The 13,882-nt window shown below is 38.6% G+C and overlaps 1 protein-coding gene across 7 annotated transcripts in view; it reads right to left on the bottom strand.

Annotated features, from left to right (window-relative positions):
* The window catches only part of elna (elastin a), an 80,046-nt gene that overhangs the window by 56,814 nt on the left and 9,350 nt on the right, over window positions 1-13,882 (bottom strand). For 6 of the 7 annotated variants that reach the window (XM_079611545.1, XM_079611548.1, XM_079611550.1 and 3 more), the window contains exons 2-4: window positions 6,201-6,278; window positions 5,853-5,891; window positions 5,166-5,243 (exon numbers count right to left, since the gene is read on the bottom strand). In XM_079611545.1, the coding sequence (XP_079467671.1) occupies window positions 5,166-5,243; window positions 5,853-5,891; window positions 6,201-6,278 (195 nt within the window). The remainder of the gene's footprint in view (window positions 1-5,165; window positions 5,244-5,852; window positions 5,892-6,200; window positions 6,279-13,882) is intronic. The other variant, XM_079611546.1, reaches the window with a different exon arrangement.

Here is a 13,882-nt window from a genome sequence, read left to right as displayed (position 1 = left end):
GAGATCAGGTGACTAAATAAAATGCAGCTGCCTGTTTAGCCTTTGCAAAATTAATCCAATAAATTCAATGCAAAAAGTATTGTGAGCCAAATCTTTCCTCGTCACCTCCAATCTAAGCATGATGTTTATAAGATCAAACTCACGCACATGTGCAATGAAGAAAACCGTCCACAGTTTCAGGTCACACAAGCTATGTGACAAGAAGTTGCTATTCACCCACAATGAGCCATTATGTACAGCGTTGGTAGTGGGAAGCAACGCAGAATCCTCCTTTGCTTCTGGCACTGGGGCTTTCTGATAGTTTCCAAAAGTTACCCCACTACAATTTCAACAGTTCATCACAACAATGATGACAGGCTTCACAATTAGGTTTTTCAGGGCCTCGCAGGAGTCAAGCTCATGACTCATATCACTCGTCTCAGCCATCACATTGCTTTAATTAAACACCAGGTATCTTTTCGCTGTCTATGTGTTCACAGGAGTCCCCATGCATACAGTAGATGTTTTTTAATACTGTCTGCGAAGGCTTATAAGTAATTCCAAGATTATTGGACACTGTACACTGGAAATTATACCATGATGTTGTACTATCAGGCACTTGAATAATACATATTGCTGATGACTTTTTGATTGTAGTTGCTACACCATTATAAAATGGTTATGACTTCTTATGGCAGAGCAGATGGCTAGGGGAAGCAAACAATCTTTCATTTACTGTATAATTTCTGCTATCAACTGAAATAAATCGGCCATTATAGAAGAACTATAAGTCAAATAGCAAATATACAGTTGTAAACCATAAAGAACCCATTTACAGCGTTTTAGTTGCCAGATGCTTTAGCCAAAGTGGCTCAAGGTAAACATTTTATCAGTGAGTCGAAATGCTAGAAAAGTTTTCATTGTAAATAAATGATCAGTAAAAACAAAGTGCAATGAGAAAATTTTGATTGTCCTCCCCTGAATAAAGTAAATATTATAGGATCTTAAAAAATCGTGTGAATCTGGTCAGACAGGGGGCCCATTCCACTGATGGAGAAAAGTTAGCCACGGGCCCAGAAATCCCAGCGGCACCCCTGCATCCATCAATTCTCCAAACAGCTTATCCTATGTACTATATGGTCCCAGTCCCCGTCCCTCAGGCCGCCGCTAAACCCTCCAAACATCCATCAAAGCAGCCCTGAGACGGAGCTGCTCTGAACCACTCCTTCCACCGAAGGAGGACCGGGCGGAGAATCTTTTAAAATCAATTAAAAGAGTGCTTTACTGTCAGGGTTTTACAGTCCTTACTTCATCATACCCAAGAAAAGGGGGTGGGTTCCAGCTGATCTTGGATCTGCGAGTCTTGAACCCGGCCCTGCACAAGGTGCATTCTCATGTGTGTTTGCCCACAAGATTGGGTTGCAGCGATTGACCTGAAGGATTTGTATTTCCACATTTTGATTTTCCCTCGACAGACCGTTTCTTCGGTTTGCTTTCTAGGGTCGGACGTATTAGTACAAGGTCCTCCTCTTTGGGCTTTCCCTCTCTCCCCTTTTTATAAAGTCGGCTGCCCTTGACCTACTTGCCCTTGACCTAACTCAAGGGAAGTGGGCATTCACATTCTCAACTCTCGATGTCTGGCTAATTCTGGTTCACTCTTGAGATTTATGAACACAGTGACCTGGTGCTCAGGCATCTCAGCCTTCTGGGCTATTGGTCAACTGGGAGAAGAGCAAGTTCTCCCCTGTGCAGAACAAGGAGTGCCCTTAGAACAAGTGTCCAGGCACGTTGTTGTCACAGCAGATGCCTCTAGAATGGGCAATGGGCACAAAGCCTCTGGCTCCTGGACAGGACATTGACTGCAATGGGATATCAATTGCCTGGAGTTGTAGGCAGTGCTGCTCACCCTGCGGCAGTTTCTGTTTGAGGGCAAGCACAGGTCCGGATGGACAACACTGCAACGGTTGCGTACATCAACCGCCAAGGCGGCGTGCGCTCACGATGCATGTCACAACTTGCCCGCCATCTCCTCCTCCTCTGGAGTCAGCACTTTATTTAGTAGTGTGGCAAAAAGCAGGGCGGGGCAGAGAGTTGCCAAAGCGGAGCAAAGTCCTTGACTTTATGTTGTTGTTTTTCAAGTTACATTCACTTTTTGCCAGTTCAATGTTACATTCAATGTTTTCCTCATTCTTCCCTAGATTATTAACTTTGTTAAAAGTAGCACTTAATTATACAGTGCCCTTGTACGTTACTACAGTAATAACTATAAATTGTGCATAATTATATGCAACTAACCCTAAACCAAGCCCTTATCCTAACACTATAGTCAGCACTTAAATATATAGTTACACAAAACGATTTTGAAAGCTCCAGGGCTGGAAAACTACAGATTATACTTCCACATTTTTGTATTCCTACCCACGGACAGTCGGATCGACAAAGGGTTATTAACAAAACAGTTATTGTAAGACCAGGTTTATTAATGAAAATTGTATCATGCTTTGTCTACACTTTAAACAGTGTTATGCTAATAATGGAATACTATGACAACAGCTTTCTTTCCCGTACGCAGAGGCGTTGTGCATCGGGGGGTTAGGCAAAACTGACAGAACGGCAGTTTCTTTCAGTTTTCCCCTCCGTTTAGCCTAAAACACTATGTTCATGGTCATCCAGTTTTAAATGTTGACTACAAACATGGAGGTTTTCAGATTTTCCGTTGCGACATTCTCTCTGTATTTACAATTATTTGCCTATAACAGACCGGACCCGTCATTAAAAATGCGAAAGCAATTCACTCCCGCTAAATGTTTAGTCTTTGAATTCTTGCACTTGGGAACAATACAAGTTGACACCATGTTTATGTGTATCCATAGCAGACTGGTGGGAGTGGCCTTGGAAGGTAACATGCCCAGTTAATACCTATTTGGCAAGGGGGAAGACAACCGCATTTTTATCTGGTCAGGTAGCACCATTCAAAAAAATGTTTGCCTTTGTACTGTATAGATCTTGTGTAGCCCCGCCCCTTTTCGGCACTGCACTCGTTGTTTTCTGTCTTCCGGTTTATATTTCCACAGCATTAAGGTCTTACAGATTGATTTAATAAATGAACATACAAGGGCCAGCGAACATGTACAACTGGTGGTCAATGAATGAATGGGGGTTCAAATTCTGTGAAAATCTGTGTAGCTTTCTGCTGAGTTCTGCTGGCGCAGAATGTGTGTAATCCTAGCCATTATCTACCATTTGAGTGACATACAGGAACACACAGCCATGACTGATTTTGAATTTGGTCAACTGCAGAACTGCGGGCACTGGGCACATTCAGATACTTCCTTACATCTAATCTCAAATACAGTGTTTTCTGAGGATTCTGTGCATGCTAGGTCATGTGCTGCACATCAGCTATATGTGAGGCCTGGGGTCCGAATGCCGTCTGCCTTTCCTCAGATCTGTTAAGTATTTTTACCTCAAAGATGAAAAGCGAAAGATTAGACAATTATCTCCTTCTTCACTCCAACAATCACAGCCAAAGACAACTTCCACTGCAAAATCTGATATCGGGGAGTTCATAAGCTCTTTCAGAGTGAAAAGGTCTTTCTCAGAGGAGCCAGTGAGCTGCTCCAAAGTTTATCAAGCCTGGTTACATTTGTTTAATTCCTTATCTCTCCAAACATGTCGCTGGAATCGGCACTGTTTTAGGAAATTCAATTATACCCGAATGGGGCTAATGCACCAATAGTGCTTGGTTTGACAGAGAAAGCAACAATATTTACATTACAGTATCAGAATGGGTCCAGTTGCACTTGGTAGGCGCCAAGATTTCCACATATTGTATTGCCCATGTTCCAATAACATAATCAGCGCTGATGCCCCATTGTTTGAGTAGCACTGATGTAAGTTTACAATCATTTAGTCAGCTGGGCTGAAAACAATCAGGTCGCCCACTCATTTCATAAAAAAAAGTATATTCTGACCACAGGTAAAAGCCTGGTAGCCTATATATAAAAGTGTACTGAAGAAACATGGCAGCATTCTTACTTATTTCAAAACATAGAATCAAGAATACTTATATTAATTTTTGCCAAAATGATCAGTGGACTTATCTGGTTTAGGAGGGTTTATCTATCTATCTATCTATCTATCTATCTATCTATCTATCTATCTATCTATCTATCTATCTATCTATCTATCTATCTATCTATCTATCTATCTATCTATCTATCTATAATGAAGATTTTCCAATTCACTGAGATGCTTGAATCAATCTAATATAATTTTGGAAATACTAATAGCAGATCTGTTACGTTTTAATGTATAAATGCCAAAATGTAATAAATGCCAAAATGTAATAAGGTACCAACATTTCTTTTACACATATAATAATGTGTAGTAAATACCATTCAAACATATGAGGTTATTATTTATTTTTATATTTTTTTATGGGGTTATTATTTATTTTTATATATTTTTAAAGAAATGTTACAACATATTTTTATTTTAAATAAATGCTGTTCTTTTGAACTTTATATTTATCAAAGAATCCTGAAAAATAAAATGTATCAAGGTTTCCAAACAAATATGAAGCTATTGTACACAACTGTTTTCAACATTGAGAATAATAATGAAAGTTTCTTGAGCAGCAACTCGTCATATTATACTGATTTCTGAAGGATCATGTGACGCTGAAGACTGGAATAATGATGCTGAAAATTCAGCTTTGATCACATGAATAAATTACATTTTAAAATATAATAACAAAGAAGAGTTTTTTTTATGTAATATTTCATAATATTACTGATTTGACTGTATGTTTCAATCAAATAAACGCAGCGTTGAGAATAACTTTTTTAAACCTTCTAAACTTTTTTCCTTACAAAATTCTACATGACAAAATCTTGCTTTTGATTCATAGTGTATATACTATGGTATATCCATATGTTAAACTTTACTATGGTGTATTTTAAAGTGCCATTATTAGTACCATCATTACAACACTTAGCATGGTACCACCACAGTACTTTTTTGTAAAGGTATTGATACAAATTTCATGGAATTACTCTGGCTTGCTACATTACAAAATTGCTATTGCTGAATTTGAATTGCTTTGCTAATTAAGTGTACAGATCGGCATACTTGTACGCATGCAAATAAGTGTCCTTGTATGAATGACCTTGAATAGCTCTTACCAGCTCCATAACCTCCAGCCCCTAAAGCTCCTTGAGCACCAGCGCCAAGAGTCCCGGCAGCTCCTCCATATCCTCCTGCTGAACAAGAGCGTACTTTATGAAACGCTGTATCTGTGTCTGCTCGAGTAGCATACATTACACATTACACACGGGGCAAGATGTGACTTCACTGACTGGCACACAGGTGAACTTTGACTTTTATGGGTATTATATGAGTAACTCTGAATGACAGCTCACCATATAGTCTGGCAGTAAACACACTTAACAATAGCTGAGTTTGAGAACTGATGATAAGACAGTGGTGTTATCAACCTCACTGGACATCAGGTTTATAATGTGTAAGCTAGATTGGACTTCATGAAATACAATGCTAAGGGACATTGCCATCGTTATTGCAAGGAAAAAAGATACAGACAGTTGTGTGGTTTATTGAGTTCACCTGATATCCAACAGATATTACAAAGATATGATTTTGAAATTTGAATTTAGAGAACAGAATTCACAAAAAAATATTGTGATTGAAGAGGGTTTGGAACGAGGTGTTTGTACTTGAGCCAAACGCATTCCTGAATCTGGTGCAGTGTGCAGATGCTGCTGGCATCACTGACGCCTTCATATTGTCATCTTCATGTTAGTTCCACACCACTGATCCATTGCATAAAGTATTAAAAAGTAAAACGATCTTACCTGCTGCTTTTGCTGCTTTGTATTGGGACGTCCCAGCACCTGTTAAAACCAGTAAGAGTTATAGGACTCTCAGTGCAGATGAGTACACATGAGAAGAAATGGTTCAACTTTACTCTCAACGTCAGACAGCACCACAAAGCATGTGAAATTCTTCTTTGGAAGACATTCAAGAGTTCGGTGCCTACAGCTAGTAAACTAGATCTTCCAGCATGAAAAATGCATTTGAGTAGTATAGCTTTTTGTATTCGAAATCCACTCTGTGAGCTCTGATTGAAATCATAATCATCATATCTTAATTTGGTATAAATGTGTTTATGATGAGCAGGTCATGGCTGTTATTGGTTATACCTGGGTAAAGTCCAGCACCTGGTAGATATCCAGCCCCACCTGGTCCTCCTCCAGCTGAACCCTGAGGCACATACACCCCTGAAACAGAAAAACACCAGTGGTCAGGGTCTGCCTTTCATGTTTCCTAGCTGGCATCCAAAGAGAAGAGTTCAGGCGAACTTCGTGTCTCTGAGGAAACAGAAACGGTTCTGAAAATGCTGAAGACCTTGAATGTCAATTACTCACAGAAATCATGCGGCCTTCAAGTAAAGTCAGAAATGTGATTGCGGACAGATTCGAATGAAGTCATTTTCATTTCATGTCTATCTCTTTTTCCTTTCCTTCACTGACAGAACAGGAATACGCACTAATACAACAGAAAGAAGAGGAAAGGATGGCCATTATGAGTGAAACTAATGCTTGTGCTGCTACAGGAGATGATGGGAAATGTAGTCATGGGACAAAAAGCCTCATAAACTAGCTAAATGAGTGGTATTTTATTGCACGTCTATTGTTATCAGCAGTATTAAAAAAAATGCTAAGCACAGTCAGCTTATTGACAAACTCACTTTTAGTGTGGTACACATTTGTTAGTGCGAACATGCTTAACCCTCTATGGGACTAATTGTGAAATCACAGTTAAAAATAAATAAATGACTTTACAGTTGACATATATTTAAGACTAAAATCATTTTCCAAAATTCGTTTTCTACATCTGACCTTGGACTTTTTTAGGATTTTGTCAACTGACTTTGTCCAATTAGTAATCAATATTAATTCATTTTTGGCAAATTGTCTGAAACTTCACACACTTTCAAATGCATTTTCACTCTCTGAAAATGAGTGAAAATGAGTTAGTGTTTAAAAAAAAAACTTAAAACAGCTTTATTACCATTCCATTTCATCTTGTTCTACTATATTTCATTTGGAACTCACACGTGAAAACGTAAAAGAAACTTGACTCGATTTCAGATGCAATTTCACTGCCTGGAAAGTAGTGAAAATGTCTTAGTGTTTCAAAAGTATTATCAAATAATTGTTTCTTTCTTGGAATTCCAATTCAATAATTGTGGCACAAGTGAAAATCTACTAGACTTCTTTTTCAGTGTAGCTGTCATGATTCCTGCCTTGTGTTCCCTTGTCTTGTGTGGACTTTTTGCCAATACAAAGCAAGTTTTGTAGTCCTTTGTAGTTTTTCTTCTTGATTAGTTCTTGATTGTTCCCAGGTGTGTCTTGTTTGCCAACCTCCGTTGAGTGTATTTATACCCAAGTGTTTATCATGTTCTTTGTCTGGGGTCCGTTCTTCGTACGTCGCTAACTCACTTAGCTGGATTTGATTGTTGGCGATTTGGCATGATCTTGGATTGTTTGGTTCTTCGACGCTCATCCTGGACTTGCTGTCATAGCAACAGGTGCGCAATCTTAAACCTGCTCGCGAGCAGGCTTATTTCATGTTAACAGGATTAGAGCGGAGGTGATCCGGGAAGTCCTTTAGCGCAGCGCGATAGCGTAGGCTACTTTTAGAGAGATATAGTTTTTCTCGTGACTCGTGAGTGTCATTTGTATCATTAATTTGTTGGAACAACACATTTAATGTCGGAGTCGGGCTTTAACAACAGCACAAACTGTGTGCATTTCCCTGAGATTCTTTGCGAGTGATACGGTGAACTTGGAGAAAAGTGCTGCCTGTCGTGCCATTCACAAAGTTTACCTCGCGCTCAAGCTTTTTTTTTTTTAGGGTTTTTTATGGTTTTTCCAGACCCAAGGTTGTAAAGCAGATAATTTTTTATTTTTTTTGCCAATGCAGGTACATTATATTTTTTTATGAAGATAATGCAATCATGACTTAACCAATAAGTATGATTTACAGTAGCCTTTGTGTCAGGGTTCACCAACGTGATTGGTGCCAGAGACTGTACACACGTTCCCATCAAGGCCTCAATGAAGAGGATTTTGTGAACAGTGTGAATGTGCAGGTAAGTTACTATTACAATTCTAAATATATCATATTAGTAATATTATTATATTAAATTAAAAAAAAGGAATGGAATCAAAAAGTATGCAGTTGACTGACTAAAATGTCTTGGCGGTGTGTGACACTATACCATATCAGTCACATTGTCACATGTAGCACATTATTTGAACATGGAAACGGAAAATATAAATATCAAGCACACTGTATTACATAGACTACACGTATTCTGAGCCTAACATAACTATATTTTATTCATTATGTAGGTGATTACAACATTACAGCCTGGAGACACAGGGGCTATACCTGCAGGCAGTATTTTATGACCCCATTCCCTGACCCACAGCCCGGACAATGGAGCTCTAGCCAGGACAAGGGCACAGTTTTAAATTGACCATGGGCAACTAAAGGGAAAACTTCAGTGTCTGAAAAGTCTGAGGGTTGCACCTGACAGGGACTGTGACATTATTGTTACATGTGCCGTATTACACATCATTACACATCAGAAAGGAGAGGATCCCTGTGGTGGAGGTGCAGCCTGATGATGATCTCCAGCCTGATGATCTCCAGCCTGATGATGACCTCCACCAGTGCACTTGGACGGACCTAGTAGCAGAGCGGCACGGGACAGAATTTTGGGACACCATTTTTAAAATTCACTAAATGTTTAATAAAAGACAAGACAAATATGCTTAGTTCCTTTTTTATTTCAATTATTCTTTGTAAAGAAAAGCCAGTGATCAAGCCATCTTTTGCCTGCAATAAGAGATATTATGCAAGGTCAGCAATAGTACTCTGTGTGTTCTTTTAGAGAGATATTTTTACATTAGCCTACATGGTGTTCACTTTCATAAAGTAAAGCAATTCAGGCTTTAGACCAGCCATTTGGATAATAGGCCTACTTAATTTAATGCAGCAACAAATTATTTTACAGTGTACTAAGATAATTAAAAGCTCATTTACCAGTAATGAAGCTGTTGCTGCTACTGGTCCCTGCCGTGGGTCTAAGGAAGAGATGCCCCCCACAATAGGGTCAATTCACATTCAACCCAAGGGCCAGCCCTTCTGTCGGGGAGTAAGTGGGGGTGCAGGACCACCACCTGTTTTTTATTTAAAAAATGTATAGCCTTTTTCTTGGTTGCTGCACATGAACAACACATGCACATCATTTAACGGTGTATTTTTAAAAGAGACCAAGAACAGTATAAGTAGCTTAGTAAAGATTACCATTTTCACTTTTACTTGTTCCAATGTTCTAGTGGGTGGTGGCTCTGACATTACAATGAACAAAGTAATTATGAAATTAAATTAAAATACAAAAATGTATATAGGCTACTGTAACAAGTGATAGAAACATTTAACATGGTCCCCACTATTTAATTTAATTTGTTTGCTACTATTTGCCAGCCCCATCTCCTGGCTTTTACAGACTTTGATGTCTTCCCTGGCGTTTTCATTAAACATTAAAATTACGCATAAACTTCGACTACTAGCTTTTGCTCTGCTGCGGAGAAAAACTGTGCGTGCTCTTTGGCCACGGTGAGCAGCCAATAGCAGCGTTGCTGATCAATGTTTCTACTATCGATACATATCCCCTTTTAAACCAGCGCATGCACGCGCAATTATCTCAGATAACTCAATCCAGCTATACTAATCATAACCGGCAGGTGTGTTCGAAGAACCCAATTAGCCAGATCATGATTAGGCCGATTATATCATCTTGGATGTCTCGTTTGATCTCGGATGTTTTAAGCAACGTACGAAGAACGGACCCCTGGTGTTGTCCCTAGTGGATGTTTCGTGTGAGTTGTTTTCAGTTCTGGTTTACTCTGGTGTTTGCCTGTCCCTGTTGCCTGGATGTTTTTTGTGTTATTTTGCCAATAAACTGCACTTGGATCCTCCTCTTCCTTGTTTTTGAAACACTCTGCGTTACAGAACACCAGACCTAACACATGATAAACACTTGGGTATAAATACACTCAAGGGGAGATTGGCATACAAGACACACCTGGGAACAATCAATAAGAAAAACTACAAAGGACTACAAAACTTGGAACAGAACAGGAAATGACATAAGTCCACACAAGATAAGCTGAACACAAGACAGGAATCATGACAGTAGCCCACACTTTCCACACGTAACTTAATTTTGACCTGTTTAGTCCTGATTTGTGGAGCATTAGTTTGTCAGTAGTGAGGATCAGGCAGTGGCATGTTTCCTGACCTCTGGTTGTAGTGTGGATCACATCTTCCAAACTGGCAGGATAATGTACTCAAATGTCTGACTTCCACATCAATCTATCATCACTGCCATTAACCTCACTGCTACTATCCTCCTTGATCTTTAACTTCTTCCTTTCTTTCTACGACCTCATTTTCTGATGCACTGCCGTCAGTATCATCAATACTTTCTGATAACGGCACAGCGTTTCCCTTTCTGTCTTCTATAAAACTTACCAAGATCAACCTAAAACACAGGCAAAAGACTTTTATACTGCCTGCCAGTACTGAAGAAAATATGTAACCCTAAAAGGACTGTGTCATTTATACATGACGTACAGATTTAAGTTATTGATTTGACAAAATATCCATTAAAAATGACCAAAAACTTTAGAAAGCACATTTGGATAAACAACAATATATATATATATAGGAATTATTATATATATATATTCTAGTCTAAAATTAACAATAGAGCATGTGACCTAACATGTCCCAACATATTTTTGGTAGAAAATTATTATTGTATTTTAAATGCTAATTTCTTAGCGTCATTTATTTAAATGACGATGTCCCATAGAGATTTCAAATCTGAACTAATCCAGTGCTTCAAAAATGAGGCATAAGATGTTGGCAAATGATGGAACTGCACTACTGTCAATGTATGGGCCTTGCTTCCGCCAATACTGTACACAACTATATGTGATCGAGTCACACATGCTGCTGCTGTCAGAGTTGGGAAAGTTTTACAATATACAGGTGGAGCTGGGGAGGGTGGAGGGTTTCTGAAAGTTATACTCTATACAGGTGGAGCTGGGGAGGGTGGAGGGTTTCTGAAAGTGTGCTGCACTGCTACAGCAAAGTGTCTGAAGTTCAGCAACAAGCTCATTGGATACTGACACAGGAGCAACCAATCAGCTGTGCCCTATAGAGAATAATGTGATTGCAAGCAGATTGAGTTGGGATCCTTCAGCCTGTCTAGAGTTTCATGACAGAACTTTGACATGTATCGCTCATTACTCAAAAATTAACAACAAAAGAAACCAAAAAGTTTTGCAATGTCATGTTTGTTTTGCACAGGCACTATAGCATTACATGTGTTCTTTGACGAAAGTATTGTTACATCAATATAGTATCATGGTATATATCAGAGTACTATACTATAGCATAACCAATACTGTAAGGAAAGGTGAGAACATTACGTATAGTCTCAGGGAGCGGGCTACTTCAAGTAAATAAAGCCCTGAGCTTGGGAAAGGGTAATTTTGGGAGGGCAAAATGCTATACGACTACTAACAGCTTCCCATGAGGTCTTGTTAGCTCAGGAATCAATTATGAAGTTACATTTCGATGCCAGACCCGGTTTGCATCACAAAATCGTGATGGAGAATGTGAACAGACCCTCCGATGACAGAGACTTTTAATAGGTTTTGCATGTTTCTCGAAGGCTTTTTAATCAAATCCATACGTCCCAGCTTCTTTTGTGTTTATTAGCAGCAATGCAGTAAGCATGGTATTTTATTATGCAGTTGCACGAAAAAGCCTGTCATTATTCAGCAATGGATTATACAGGCTTTATTTTTATTATTGTTATTATTATTTAAAAAACCTCCAACTCAAGGCCACAGTTGTCATGTGAAAACAAAAGCCACACATGGGAAGAATCATTCACAGTTGGCAGATCAGGTGCGGAGATTACAACTACAAAAGCAAGCTGTGAATTGCCCTGGCATTGACTTGCAGATGAGGCAGTGAAGAAATGGAACAAAGATCTGTATTAAGCTCGTGGAAAGTTTATGCCCCCTGAACAAGAGGAAACCTTCACATGCTTTGCAAGGACAGAACATTATCTCATAGCTTCAAAACATGATTAGTCTGAGGCAAGCTTTTTTTGCTTTTGGAAAAAAAGCTTCAGCTTACACGATAATGCCAGCAGAGTTTTCTCTTACCTTCTCAGCAGTGCAAGTTTACTTGACTTGTTTGAAAAACAGAAAGAAAGGAAATGGTGAATTTGTGTGCTATGTGCCCTCATGACTAACTGCTGATGTAATTAACAGTAAACTGAACTTTATCACATTATGGGAAGGACTTTAAGGGGTCATGACATGAGAAATCAAATTCGCCTTGATCCGTTGTCACATAAAGGTGTTTGTACCATTAAAAAATCCTACAGGTTTCATAGCTGAAAATGTCTTGCTCATTAAAAAACAAAGCATTAAATCAAGCTCCAAAAACAGCTTTGGATATTGCGGGATCTGTGACATCACACAGGCAAAAGTATTTGCATATGCCTCCAGAGCAAGACTTCGAAGAATAGTTATACGTCATCTCACCATAAGCCCCGCCCACTGGCATTCATTTGCTAAACGGTTGACATTTGCCTTCACTCGATGTGAACGCCGCATCTAAACCAGATATAACTCATTATAATGACTGACGCTGTCTACACTGGATACAGAATACAGATGTGCGTTCAGTTTCTGGCGTAGTCCTCGCACTTGAGTCCGCCGACAACAGGACAAATGGAAGATCCGCCCGCTTTGACGAGTCCCAATTGAACAACTAATTTGCTAATTTCTGTACAGACTTCAGAAGGAACAAAGGTTACACTTTATTTTAAGGTGACATAGTTAGATTTTACATACTCAAATGAGTAATATTAAGTAACTACATGTACTTACTATATAATTACAGATAGGGTTAGTGTTTGGTATAGGGTTAGCTCCTTGTAATTAACCATAATTTATTGTACTGTACTTTACTGTATTTACTTACTATAATAAGTACATGTAGTAATGTGTAACTATGTCACATTAAAATGAAGAGTTACCGGAACCCAGAATCAGGAACAAGTGGATGGTTTATTTTAATGGCATCCCGGATTGCGTCAATGGATTATATGTTTGTTCGGAGCATTTGACTTGCAGATTGTTTTGTGGACGAGGGACAGTTTAATGGAGAGTTCGCATAGAAAATTCTGTTGACAGTATTTGTTTAGTATCAAGTTTGTTTTGCTATACTTATGAGGACATCCCATAGGCGTAATGGTTTTTATACTGTCCTATCCCTAAACCTATCACAGGAAACATTCTGCATTTTTACATTTTTAATAAAACAGTTTTTTAAGCTATTTAAATTATGAGGACCCATGAAATGTCCTCATAAACCACGTTTAAGTTGTAATACCAGTGTAATACGCATGTCATTATACAAATTTGCGTCCTAAATCACATAAACAAGAGCACACACACACGCCAATTTTTCATCTCTAATCAGCTATCTACCCAAATAATTTGAATAATCATAAAGGCACACAAAAACTGTACGATACTGCCTGAAGTTACTATTATCTATTCTTATTATAAGTATATTAATTTACTGTGCTAGTATGAAATCATCTTAGGGACTTAGGAACAGTAAATAAATCAAATTGGTCATTTTCAGGCACAAATAGAAACATTTCCTTAAAATGACTGAAAATAAGTATATTGGAAATAATTGAATTTCCCAA

The sequence above is a fragment of the Phoxinus phoxinus genome, assembly GCF_949152265.1.
Source record: "Phoxinus phoxinus genome assembly, chromosome: 4".
Classification (NCBI taxonomy): domain Eukaryota; kingdom Metazoa; phylum Chordata; class Actinopteri; order Cypriniformes; family Leuciscidae; genus Phoxinus; species Phoxinus phoxinus.
The sequence above is the reverse complement of the archived record's forward strand: the minus strand, read 5'-3'. Positions and strand labels throughout refer to the sequence as shown.